The following is a 13402-nucleotide window of genomic DNA, read 5'->3' on the forward strand; positions in this document are numbered from 1 at the left end:
GAGGGAGGAAGAACAGGAAGAAGGGAGGGAGAAAGGAAATAGTGATGGTTGGTGATGGGAAATGGATGAGTTGCAAAAGAGTTGCAAGGTGGCTGGGGATTTAGCTCAGTGGTTCCATTGCCTGCCTGTAAGCTCAAGGTCCCAAGTTTGATCCCCAGTACCAAAAAAAAAAAGAGTTGCAAAGTGTTGCTAATCGTTGAAGCTGATGACAGGATAGTTTATTATACTTTTCTCTTTATTTTGAATATTTAAATTTTTCACAATGAAAAGTTTAAAATACAATAACAAAATCAGATTACATGATTTTTGAGGACGCTACCTCCTTAAAGGCTGGGAAATATTTTTTTAATTGAGAATCACCTTTTTAAAATATTATATGTCAGATGATCCCTTTCTCATACAATGCCTTGTCATCTGTCTGTCCCTACATCTTCAATATGGTAGCAGGAGGTAGACTGGAAAGGTTGCCATCAAAAGTCATTTCTGCCTGTGGGTTTGGTTTTGTTTTGCTTTTTGAGACAGGATTTCACTATGTAATTCAGGCTGGCCTTGAACTCACGGGGATCCTCCTGTCTGAGCCTACCAAGGGCTGGAATTACAGGCAGGTGCCACTATGCCTAGTTTTGGAGTGATTTATTGCTTTCCTTTTTTAGTCCTTGCTGTTTACATTATTAAAATGAATTCAATAACATATAATCAGCACTTCTCATTGTTCTTTGAAAATTATTGCTTTGATTTATACAGTTAGCAGCAAAATATCACCACAACTAAGCCACCTGTATAATTTGGATACTGATAGTTAAGGTAGTCAATTGTGTCAAATCTGCAATGTAAACCTTTGGTATGCTGATGACCTGTTCTATTTCTTTGGGTCTAGGAAGCATCTATGACTTTTTTTTCGTCAAACATGGTAGTGGACATTGGGACACATGGACTGAGTATATCACCAAAGAGGAGGAAAACATTCCTGTTAATGCAAAGGTAAAAGAGAAGCATTGGCTATGGAACTTTGGTCTCTAAAACTACTTAAACTTTTTTTTTTCTTTTGCTGTGCTAGGGATGGAACCCAGGGCCTTGCTCATACCCGGCAAGTGCTCTACCACTGAGCTAAACCCTCAGCCCAAGGTGTGAGCATTTTAAAGAGCTTTCTTTTTTTTTTTTTTTTGTACCAGGGATCGAACTCGGGACCTTGCGCTTATGAGGCAGGCAGTAGGACCACTGAGCTAAATCCCCAGCCCTTAAAGAGCTTTCTTCAGAAAGAGATTTAAACATGAGTTGGATCAAACCTTCCAAAGCATAGACTTTAAAATCAGAGAGACCTGGATTCATTACTCAGCCTTCACGCTCTCTACCTTAGTTCACTCGACCATAAAATGAAAGAAAAATTATTTAAAGGATGATTGCAAAGGTTGAAGGTGGTGTACATGACCATCTGTTACATAGTCAGGTTTAGATTGATGTTTGTTGCTGTTCTGATTATTATCAATAATGCTCAGGAGGTTGTCAGGCTTGGTGGCACAGGCCTGTAATCCCAGCATTCAGGGGGCTGAGGCAGGAGGATTGCCTCGAGTTCACGACCAGCCTAGGCTACATAGCAAGTTTCCTCAACTACAGAACAGGAACAGTAATGCCCACATTTACATGGTCTCATTTGATGCAAACCAATTCTGTATATTAGCTGCCATTATTATTCCCATTTCACAGAGGGAGAAACTGAGGGCCCTGGGAAGTTAGAAACTTACTCAAGGTCATAAAGATAATGAGGGATGCAACTAGAATTCAAACCCTAACCCTTGAATGCCAAGACCCAGCCCCGAGTCCAGGACCAAGATGCCCCCGTGTCTTTGTGGTACAGGTCTCAGAGCTCATCATCCCCACAATGGAGACAGCCCGGCAGTCCTTCTTCTTGAAAACCTACATGGACCATGAGATCCCGATGCTATTTGTGGGTCCCACAGGCACTGGGAAATCAGCCATCACCAACAACTTCCTTCTCCGCCTACCCAAAAACGTCTATGTACCCAACTGCATCAATTTCTCTGCCAGGACTTCAGCCAATCAGACCCAGGATATCATCATGTCCAAGCTGGATCGGAGGCGGAAGGGTCTTTTTGGGCCTCCCATAGGGAGGAAATCAGTGGTGTTTGTGGGTAAGGCATTGGCCTAGGTCTGGACACAACTGGCTTCTTCTACTCTGTGGCAAACCAGAGCTTCCCTTTCTTTGTAGGCCCACTGTTCAGTCCTTTTCCTCTTTCTAGGAAATAAAATATTTGTAGTTAATATAATCTAGTATTCTTTCCCTCTCCTTCTGTTCCTCTCTCACCACCTTCCCTTCCACCTTCCCTTCCTTCCTCCCTCTCTTTCCTCCCTTCCTTCTCTCCTTCCTTCCATCTTTCCCTCTCTCCTCCCTTTCTTCCTTCTTTCCTTCCTGTGAATAGTAGTTCTAGAAGGAGACTGTGGTGTGGCATCTCCAGGAGCAACATATACTTTGTGATAAGCCCCTTGTTTCATTTTGCCCTAGATAAGTATGTTATCACACACAAACAAACCTAATAGTTGCTAAATAAATATTTTTGAAATAAGAACACTGAATTTTCTCAGGACTTTACTTGTTTACAAAGCACTTCCTCATTTATTTCATTTGAGCCTCTGAACCCAATGAGGTTATTAATTATTATTATAATTTTCTTTATTAATTGAGTCTCCAAAAGGTTAAATTCCCTGTTCAGGATCAAACATCTAGAAAATTCTGGAACCATGATCCAAATCCAGATTTCTTGGTGTCAGACATATTTTCCACTACCTGATTTCTGACTCAGGGAGCTCTCATACTGCACCACTCTTCTGAGTTATCCCATGACCTCTCTTTAAAACTCATGTACTAATTGTAAATGTCACATGCATTTATCTCCTTGACAACTCTCATCAGCTCCTTGAAAGGCTTAACACCAGCTTCCTATTTTATTTATTTTTCTTTTCTTTTCCTCTCTTCCTTCTTTCCTTCATCCTATTCTCCCTCCTTATGGTGTCCCCTAAAAACAGTTTCAACTTTACAGCCAAACATATTTGGGTTCCAATATCACTTTTTGGTTTTTTTTTGTTTTTGGTTTTTTGCAGTAGGAAGAATCAAACTCAGGACCTTGAGCTTACGAAGCAGGCATGGTGCCATTGACCTAAATCCCCAGCCCCTCCAATATCACTTTTAACCCAAACCATAGTGCAACTTAACCTCCCTGACCTGAGGGACTTTACAGTCAGTATTTGGATTAGATGAAATAAATGTCACTTGGCACAAACTGGATACTCAATGTTTGTTGAATAAAAATTAAAAGACCTTCCATTTTATGGCATGCTTCCTGTGTGCCAGCAATAAGCAATGTTTATTGGGGAAAACATCATTTCCACCTCCAAGGAAGCACATAATCTATTCTGCCATTTTGGTTTCACTTATCAAAAACCCTTGCTCAACTGGGTGCAGTAGCATAAGCCTATAATCTCAGCTACTCAGGAGGCTAAGGCAGGAGGATCCCAAATTCCAGGCCAGCCCGGGTCAATTAGTAAAACGCTGTCTCAAAATTTTAAAATATAAAAAAGGGCTAGAGATGTAGCTCAGTGGTAAAGCATGTGCTTAGCATATGTGAGGTCTTGGGTTCAATCCCCAGCACCACTAAAACTCATAACACAAATGTAATATGAGGCCCATATCACATTTGTAAGTACCTGTACTACCAGGTACTTGTGAGGTGGAGGCAGAAGGAATACTTGGGTGAGCCCAGGATTTTGAGGCTAGGCTGGGTAACATAGCAAGACCCCCATTAAAAAAAAAAAGAATCTATTGGCTGGGAGTTTACCTTCACTGTCATATATCGCTAGCAATTAGCAAAATGCCTAACATAGTGTAGTCAGTCAGTACATTTTGGTTGAAGGAAATGAGAAAAATTAAATGTCGGCCTGTTGATGTCAGTCCACCCATCAGATAATCGCAATGCGCAGAGATCTCAATAAGTCAGGAGAGCCCAGGACCCAGGAACCTCCCCCGCAATGGCCAGCTTGTCCATTGACTGAACCTTGCATTGAGTGTGGATGAAACATCTGTGCACAGACTGCTGTGGAGGGGCTACTGATCTGTTACCTCCGTGAGAGCAGAGGATCCATGGACTTACAACATGTGTCTGTGGCTTCTTTCCACAGATGACCTCAACATGCCAGCCAAAGAGGTGTATGGGGCCCAGCCCGCCATTGAACTCCTGAGGCAGTGGATCGACCATGGTTACTGGTTTGACAAGAAGGACACAAGCAGACTGGACATTGTGGATATGCTACTTGTGACGGCCATGGGTCCCCCTGGGGGAGGAAGGAATGACATTACTGGTATGTGCAGGAGAGAGCCCAGCCTCTCCCTCACTGAGCACAGCTGGCCTACAGGGCACTGAGTTGAGAGGGCATGGAGCAAAATGTGTCTAGGATATAGCTGGAGGGCTTTAGTTTAGCTCCAGACTTCATATTGGAAGCTGTGTGAATAGAATGGGAAGATGACAAAAGGATGCAAGGAATCTTTGGCTAGGTGCAAGGAAAAAAATGAATGTCACATCAAGAGGAGAGTTCAGTGTGGCCGGCTTGTGTTCCAGGAGACGGGCTAGTTCTGAGGTCAATCAAGGGTGCATGCAGAGTCACTTTTAATATTTGTTACAATTCTTCAGGTTGCCAAAAATAGAATACCTAACTCCAAGTGGCCTAGCAAAATGAATGATAATATAGCAGGCAAATAGATGATAGATAGATAGATAGGTAGATAGATAGGGGTAGATTTTCTTCCCTATCATCTAGCAGTTCTGGAAAATATTTTAAAAGAGATTTTTAAAAATCAAAATATAAGTGAAGACAGGTACTGCAATGTGGATGAATTTTAAAGACATTAGTTTAAGTGAAATCAGTTGGTCACAAAAGAACAATATGGTATAATTCCATTCATATGCGATATCAAAGTAGTTGAATTCATACAGACAGAGAGTAGAATGGTGACCCACTAGTTACATGAGGCTCAGAAGCACTTGGAAAGTGGTGAGGGAGAATGTGGAAATCCATTTATAATGTCACTCAGTATTAATTAACTTCAGTTTAAATAGCTGCATATGGCTAGAGGCTGACACACTGGATGGCATATCTGCAGAACACATAGGTGGAGGAAAAACCAACTTTCCCATATCCCAGGATCACTAGGTCCTAGAAGTGTGAATGTGTGCAAACTTGAGTGTGCATGTGTTTTCCAGGACGATTCACTCGTCATCTGAATATCATTTCTATCGGTACCTTTGAGGATGACATTTTAACCAAGATTTTCTCTTCTATTGCTGACTGGCACTTTGGGAAAGGGTTTGACGTGATATTCTTAAGGTAAGAGGTTCTTGTGTCTTCCTAGATATTGGCTGAGTGTCCCATTTCTGGCCCGTTCTTGACTGATCTGGCCTTTTCTTCCTCCCAAGGTACGGAAAGATGATGGTACAAGCTACCAAGACAATTTATAAAGCTGCAGTGGAGAACTTTTTGCCAACTCCCTCCAAGTCACATTACGTCTTTAACCTGAGGGACTTCTCACGAGTGATCCAGGGGGTACTGCTCTGCCCTCACACCCACCTCCAGGTCAGCCACTATCATTTCAGTTTCTGTTAACGTGCCTAGCAATATCTTTACATATGCCATGAGAGTGGTAGTAGCTAGCTTTTATTAAGCACTTTGTCTATGCCAGGCATCATGCAAAGTATTTTACCAGCATTATCTTATTTACTCCTCACCTCAACCCCAAAGTTTAGATACTGCTTGAGAACTACCATTTTGGGCATCATGTTTCATTCATTCAAATAATTAACTCTGGATTTTTAGGATGTAGAAAAATTTATCCGCCTTTGGATTCATGAGGTTTATCGAGTCTTTTATGACCGTCTGGTTGACATAGAAGACAGACAGGTATTCTTCAACATGGTGAAGGAAACCACCTCCAATTGCTTCAAGCAGACTGTGGAGAAGGTAAGTCAGGTACCTTTGATCATTTGACATCAGAAATGGTCTCCAGTGTTTGACCAATATTAGTCTCAGATTCCAGGCTCTCTTCCCAGTAGAAACTCACCACTCTGCTCTCTGAATCTCAGGAAATGGTATTGCATGGGTCAGCTAGTCATTTGATTTGGCCACATATTACTTAGTCCAACTTCTTTTGGTGTGGTACTAAAGATCAAACCCAGAGTTACATCCCCAGGCCTTTTTATTTTGAGACAAGTTCCCTCTTAAGTTGTCTAGGCTGGCATTAAACCTGCAATTCTCTTGCCTCAACTTCCCAAGTAGCTGGGATTATAGGTGTGCACCACAATATCTGACACACATTCTTCCTTTAATGTGCTTTCATCATGGTCTTTACAACAATCAGATTAACATACTATTTTAAAGAAATAAGGAAATAAACAAACATGATGACAAACTGCAACTTGAAGGATGTGCTTAGAAGAAGCAAGTGCATCTCCTGTTCCCTCCTTTCACACCTCCCGGTGCCAGCCTGGTTAGACCACAGGCTGAATGCCCACCTGACATTTATCTTTCTCACAGGTGCTCATCCACTTGTCACCCACTGGAAAGATTGTTGATGATAACATCCGTAGCCTCTTCTTCGGGGATTTCTTCAAGCCAGACAGTGATAATAAAATCTATGATGAGATCACTGACCTGAAACAGCTGACAGTGATCATGGAGTACTACCTGGAAGAATTCAACAACATCAGCAAGGCTCCTATGTCCTTGGTCATGTTCCAATTTGCCATTGAGCACATCTCCAGGATCTGCAGAGTCTTGAAGCAGAACAAAGGCCATTTGCTCCTGGTGGGGATTGGGGGCAGTGGACGGCAGAGTGCCACTAAACTGTCCACGTTCATGAATTCATATGAGCTATACCAGATTGAGATCACAAAGAACTACACAGGCAGTGACTGGCGGGAAGACCTGAAGAAGATCATGCTGCAAGTTGGGGTGGCCTCCAGGAGTACTGTGTTCCTCTTCACTGATAGCCAGATAAAGGATGAGTCATTTGTTGAGGATATCAACATGCTTCTAAACACGGGTGATGTGCCCAATATCTTCCCAGCTGACGAGAAGGCTGACATTGTGGAGAAGATGCAAATGGCAGCCAGAACATCAGGAGAGAAGATTGAAGTCACTCCTCTTTCTATGTACAACTTCTTTATTGAGAGGGTGAAAAAGAACCTACACATTGTGCTTGGTGAGAAGGAGCAAACTCAGTTTGCCCCCTTTTTTAAAAAAAAATACAGGTGTTTTAGGTTCTTCTCAGTACCCTAATCCCAGTGCCCTTACAGTGGTCCCACAATTGATCCAACCAAGCACCAGTCAGGGTTCAGCCTGGAGTTCCTCTAACAATGTTTCCCACTCCTCCTGAACCTATTCCACTGTCTTCAATTCTCTGAGAATGTGCTTTAGCATATTGCCCTTGCCCATAACCACACCTGGTACTCTCTCTGTGAATGGAACCCTCAATCTATCCAGAAACTTAGGAGTTGTGGTGAATACTTCTTTCTCTTGACCAGGTCCCATTGATTTTTACATCCTCCCTGTCTCTCATATCCACCTTCTTATCTCCATCTCCACCACCCTCATGTTAGCTAAGCCACTATTATCTCTCCCAGATCTCACCTCTAAAACTTTCTAACTGTTGTATGTCTGTTCTTGTCTGTTCTAGACCTTTCAGTTTCACTGAGCCAGGGTGATTCTTTTCATCATATTGTGAATAGGATCATTGCGTATGTGTGAGTGTCCACATGCATGCACACCACACATACATGCACACAAATTAAAATACTGAAATTGCTTTCTGTTAAGATAAGGACTAAAATGTCTAACCTATGGTCTTATGAGTCCATCTCATATCAAACCAAGCTCTCCTCTCTCTGTTCTTCATCCACACTGATCTCCCCACATTTCCACTTATGCAGTATGCTTCCTCCTACCACACTGAGTCTAAGTAAATAATGAATGGAATTTGGGATGTAGAACTTGAACTTTGTGGTTGGGTGGAGATGGCATCAGAAACAACCTGTTGGCAGCTTCTGTAAGTAACTGGGATTTCCTTATGTCTGAGCCAGCAGAGATAATAGCAAACGGGCCACAGGGCTCCAGCCACTGTAACTAAGGGACCCCAAGAATCTAGAAGGAACTGTATATAGCAGGTTAGTCATAAGGCTATTGTGATATACTGGGATCTCATCTCAAAGTTACAGAAAATACCCCCTGATTTTCTGCCCAGGCAGTTGTCATGCCTACTCATCTCTATACCCCTGGAGCATCAAAAGATGCATAACCCCCCACATCCCACCTTAGCATACCAGTATCCTTGGAAATGCTTATCTGTCCCCCTGCCTTGGAAGAATGGAATTAACAAAGCTTACTTTTCATCAGCCATGAGTCCAATTGGGGATGCCTTCAGAAACCGCCTGCGGATGTTCCCTTCATTGATCAATTGCTGTACAATTGATTGGTTCCAGTCCTGGCCTACTGATGCCCTGGAGTTGGTGGCCAACAAATTTCTAAAGGATGTGGAGCTTGATGACAAAATTCGGACAGAGTAAGTGTTGGCTGCATTTTAGTACCTTGAATATTTCAAGTTGAAAATCTAGATGCTTGTTCTGTTCATATTGTTGTTTTAGATTTCTCAATTTACATATAAAAAAAGTCTTACTCTTTTTTTTTTTTTTTTGGTACTGAGGATCAAACTTGGGACATTGCGCTTGCGAGGCAGGCAGCAGAACCACTGAGCTAAATCCCGGGTCCAGTGTCTTACTCTTAAATTGAATCACATTTAGTTAGACATTTAATAAAGCACCTTTTATGAAAATAATAAAATATCATTGTTCAGAATTGTCTTGGAGATGCACTCTTGTCCTAACTACGAGGACCTGATATAGTAATTTAGTTACATCAGTAGTCTTAGAACATGCATTCTCAACAGGAATGATCTTGCTGTCAAGGGAATGAAGTGGTCCTTGTGAGGGTGAAAAAAGCTTTCTCTTTTATGTAGAAAGCACAGGTACACAAAAATGCCCACTCATTTACACATTAGTTTTGGCTGTAGTAAGGGAAGTGATGAGAACGTCCACCACCCTGAGTATCCTAAGAAGGCAGAGATCAAACTTCTTTGTCTCCCCCTATATCCTTAGTGTTTATCAAGTGCCTGCTACATAGTAGGTTCAATTACTGTTTATTAAATGAATGAGTGAAGTAGGCAAGATTAGGGTATCATTGGTCTTAAATTCCATTTTGAGACTTGTAAACTTTACTTCTGTAGACCAGAAAACCTCTAACCTGGACTCATGGTTAAAATTTATTTGATGAATATGTATGGAGATAAATTACTATCATTTCTACAGACATCCAACTGATATCACATATTTCCTTTCATAATGAAGACAAACATAAACCCCAGATCAACTATCTGGGCCTGTGACTTTGTTACTGGTGGTAATCACCACTCTTTTCACAACTTACTTAGTTGTGATACCTACTTATAATACTTCCTTCAAAATTATGTTGGTTTCTAGGTCTCCTGCTGAGTCTTGTTATTTAATACAGTGGCTGGCAAACTATGGTCCATGAGCCAAGTTCAATTCACAGCCTATTTTTGTCAATAAAGTTTTATTGGAACACATCCGTGGCCATTCATTTACTCAGTATTTATGGCTGTTTTTGAACTACAGCTGTGGACCTGAGTATTTGTGACAAGTATCATGTGGCCCCAGAACACTAAAATATTCACTCTCTGATCCTTTCCAGAAAAAGTTTATGGACTCCTGACTTAGTGCAGTAATAAAGAACCACATATATTACTATATTGCATATTCAGTTTTCAAAATATTTTGAAAAGTGTGTTTCAGTGTAATTGGTTTCCTTGGTAATCCTATATATCCTATGCATTTTGTAACATTATTCTGCAAATCTAGACTAGAAAAGGTTAGAAAGTCCTGCTTAACCCTTGGTGACTCAACCAAGGGGTAAGAAGAGATCATTCCAGTCCCTCTCTCTTCCTTCTCTACCTTGGCTCTCTTGACTTGTTGGGTTGTAGTGGGCCATAGCCAGTGTATGTACCTTCTCACACCCTCATGTTTTTCTCCTAAGATGTACTAGATTTTCTTGTAGGAAATCGAGTGCCATCTAACAGTCGTGCTATCTTTGGCAGGATCATCTGCATGTGTAAATACTTTCAGGAGAGTGTGAAGAACCTGTCACTTGATTATTATAACACACTTCGAAGACATAACTATGTTACCCCCACATCCTACCTTGAACTGATTCTAACCTTCAAGACGCTCCTGAACAGCAAAAGGCTTGAGGTGGACACAATGAGGAACCGATACCTGACAGGCTTGGAGAAACTGGACTTTGCAGCTTCCCAGGTGAGTGCTGCCCAAACAGAACAGGGAAGAAGGGGGCCAGAACAGAGCAAATGTGGCAAGGCACTTGATCAGGTGCTGCACTTGAGGGCACCAAATAAAGACAGGATCCAACCTGAATTTGCAGAGCTCACTTTGCTCGCCTCATTCTAATCCTGGCCCCATAAGATCCTGTCTTCGTTTATGATTTTAATATTTTGCTCATCATGGCATTTTTGGCATTGATTTTGATTTCTTAAAATATTGCAATAAAGTACTATTTATTTTAAGCAGAGTATTCTGTGTTCCCTTAAAAGTACCTGAGATGGCTGGAGGTTTAGCTCAGTGCTTCCGCCATCTGCCTCGCAAGCACAAGGTCCCAAGTTTGGTCCACGGCACCAAACAAACAAACAAACAAACAAAAGTACCTGGGATGAAGGTGGTAGGCTTTGCTGGGTCAAATCTGGGTTCAAATTCCAGCTGTCCAACTTACCAGTTACAGAACCTTCAACATGTTATTTCACTTGTTGAGGCCTCCATTTCCTCTTCTAGACAAGGATGATGACAGTTTTTACTGCAAAGGTCTGTTGTGAAGATCAAATAAGTGACCCAAATACAGCCTTCAGTGAAGTGCCTGGCGTATGAGTTATTAATTAGTTTGTGCTTGGAGCCACTAGACAATCTAAAATTAGAGCCATGTTATGAGATGGATTTTTAGTGTCAATAAGGAACTATGGCAACAGATTGATTTGAAGTGAGTTAACCTATGGCTATGTACAACGAACCCTTGAACATTATAACACAGTAATGGGAGAGAACATCAGAAGTGGCCTCTGCTGTCTGCTCTGAGGGCTGTGAATCCAACTCAGCATCCTTGGATTTTAGAGGGGTGTTGAAAACTAAAGTCTTCACAGTCAAGGGTGAGCAAACTATGTTGTTTTGGGAGCAGAAAGGGGACCTAAAACTGTCTAGACCAGAAAAGGAAATGACAGGGGCAGTTAACATTCCTTGAACTCTACCAGATAATCCATTTTGAGTGTGAGAAAAGTACTATTTTTATCTGCATTTTACACACAAACAAACCAAGACACAGAGATGCCAGGTAACTTGGCCATGATCACACAGCCTGGTGAGTGGTTGGACCAAAACTGAAGCTTAAACCTGCTTGACTCCAGGGCTTGTGTTCCTAACCAGGCCAGTGGGCATGCCCCGGCTCCCACCCAGGCTCACTGGTGACAATGGGTGTGAGGTCATGAAGAGCCTCTCCAAACACTTGAAATCCAATCCCATGTGTCTGAGCAGCCTTAGAGGGCAGACTCAGCACCATAGGGTGAAAACTGTAGTGGATAAATTCACCCTCTTCCACAGAAAAATGTGATGAGTTTAGTTGTCTGAAAAATGGCACTACCTGATAGGTAGTGAGCTCCTCATCATTAGAGGTGTTCAAACAGAGATCAGAAAACCCTTTGATGTGGGCCGGGGATTTAGTTCAGTGGTGCCGCCACCTGCCTCACAAACGCAAGGTCCCGAGTTCAATCCCCAGTACCAAAAAAACCACCAAAACTAACAGAAAACCCTTTGGTGGAAATATTTTAGAAGACATCAGACTTTATCTTAGTTATTTCAGGTTGGCATAACAAGATACCACAGTCTGGTAGCTTCAGTAACAAGCCTTTACTTCACATGGTTCTGGAGGCTGGGAATTCCAAGGTCAAGGCACCAGCAGATGAATTATATGGGGGCAAGAGGCTCTCTTCCTGGTGTGCACACAGCCACCTTCTTGCTGTGTATTCACATGGTGGAAACAGATAGAGCTCATGTCTCTTCTTTTTATAAGAACATATCTCCCGTCATGCAGGCCCCACCTTCATGACCAGATCTAACCCAAATTATCTCCAGAGGCCACTGGCTTGGGGACTAGGCTTCAGCATATCAATGAGGGGGCACAAACTTTGAGTCTCTAGCACCGTTGGAAAAACTAGCCTTGAAATTCCCTTCTATATCAGTTATCTTATCTTTCTCTGCTTCCTTCAAATCTTTTTTTTAAAAAGTATAGCTTTTAAAAGTTTTTCTTGGCTTGCTTTTTGGCTTATCTTTCCCCAACACTAAAAGAGACAAGGGAAGAAACTGTACCTTTTAAAAAACTGTATTTGCCATTGTATTACTATTGCCTAGCACAGAGATTGTTAACTATAACACACGCATGGAACAAACTCAGAATTGATCAGAGACAAACAACAGCCAACAAATACATACCCAGTGCCGTGTCAAGATTATCAGTCTATACTTTCTGCATATGTTGAAAGATGGGAAAATTATTTCAACCCTTGCCAACTTTGTCATTTTTTTGGCATTGGCACAGCTGGCCATGTACTCCTCCCACCCTTCTCTCCTTGCTAGGTGGCAGTGATGCAAGTAGAACTGACCGCCCTCCAGCCTCAACTCATCCAGACCTCTGAGGAGACAGCTAACATGATGGTGAAAATTGAAGAGGAAACAAGAGAAGCTGATGCTAAGAAACTTCTGGTGCAGGCAGATGAGAAAGAAGCCAATGCCGCCGCTGCAGTTGCTCAAGAAATCAAGGTATGAAGAGTCAGGAGAGGCAAGCTAGTCCTGCAGAATGTGCATGGCCATACCCATCTTGCCAATGAGACAAGTGAGGCTCAGAAAGGGTAGACTTTTCCAGTATCATAGCTAGTAAGTGGTGAAGCAAGTCTTTCTGGTACCTGGCTCTCTCCAAGAATATTATTTTCCAAACATTCGCCATCTCACTCAGAGTCAAGGCTGATATGACTCATAATCTGACTTCATCTGCTTCTACTTTCCTGTCATTCACTCTATACTGCCCACACTGGCCTCCTGATTATTTCTTAGATAAATACAATGCACATTCTTACTTCAGGGCCTGTTCCCTTTGCCCAGAATACTCTTCCTTTAGTTATCCTGTGGCTATCCCCTTCATCTTCATATTTTTGTTTAAT

The 13402-nt window shown here is 42.0% G+C and overlaps 1 protein-coding gene across 10 annotated transcripts in view; it reads left to right on the forward strand.

Moving 5' to 3' along the window:
• Dnah3 (dynein axonemal heavy chain 3) overlaps nucleotides 1-13402 on the forward strand; it is a 173084-nt gene that overhangs the window by 117600 nt on the left and 42082 nt on the right. For all 10 annotated transcript variants that reach the window (XR_015450387.1, XM_087208876.1, XM_087208877.1 and 7 more), the window contains 10 exons: nucleotides 878-981; nucleotides 1856-2150; nucleotides 4192-4371; nucleotides 5271-5394; nucleotides 5484-5640; nucleotides 5881-6024; nucleotides 6598-7264; nucleotides 8455-8620; nucleotides 10229-10445; nucleotides 12822-13004. Coding sequence is in view for 9 of the 10 variants with exons in the window: in XM_087208876.1 (XP_087065002.1) it covers nucleotides 878-981; nucleotides 1856-2150; nucleotides 4192-4371; nucleotides 5271-5394; nucleotides 5484-5640; nucleotides 5881-6024; nucleotides 6598-7264; nucleotides 8455-8620; nucleotides 10229-10445; nucleotides 12822-13004 (2237 nt within the window). In the remaining variant the exon portion in view is untranslated. The remainder of the gene's footprint in view (nucleotides 1-877; nucleotides 982-1855; nucleotides 2151-4191; nucleotides 4372-5270; nucleotides 5395-5483; nucleotides 5641-5880; nucleotides 6025-6597; nucleotides 7265-8454; nucleotides 8621-10228; nucleotides 10446-12821; nucleotides 13005-13402) is intronic.

Source organism: Heterocephalus glaber, unplaced genomic scaffold (genome assembly GCF_053883595.1).
Source record: "Heterocephalus glaber isolate CG9 unplaced genomic scaffold, H.glaber_assembly_v1.0 deba00000943, whole genome shotgun sequence".
NCBI lineage: Eukaryota > Metazoa > Chordata > Mammalia > Rodentia > Bathyergidae > Heterocephalus > Heterocephalus glaber.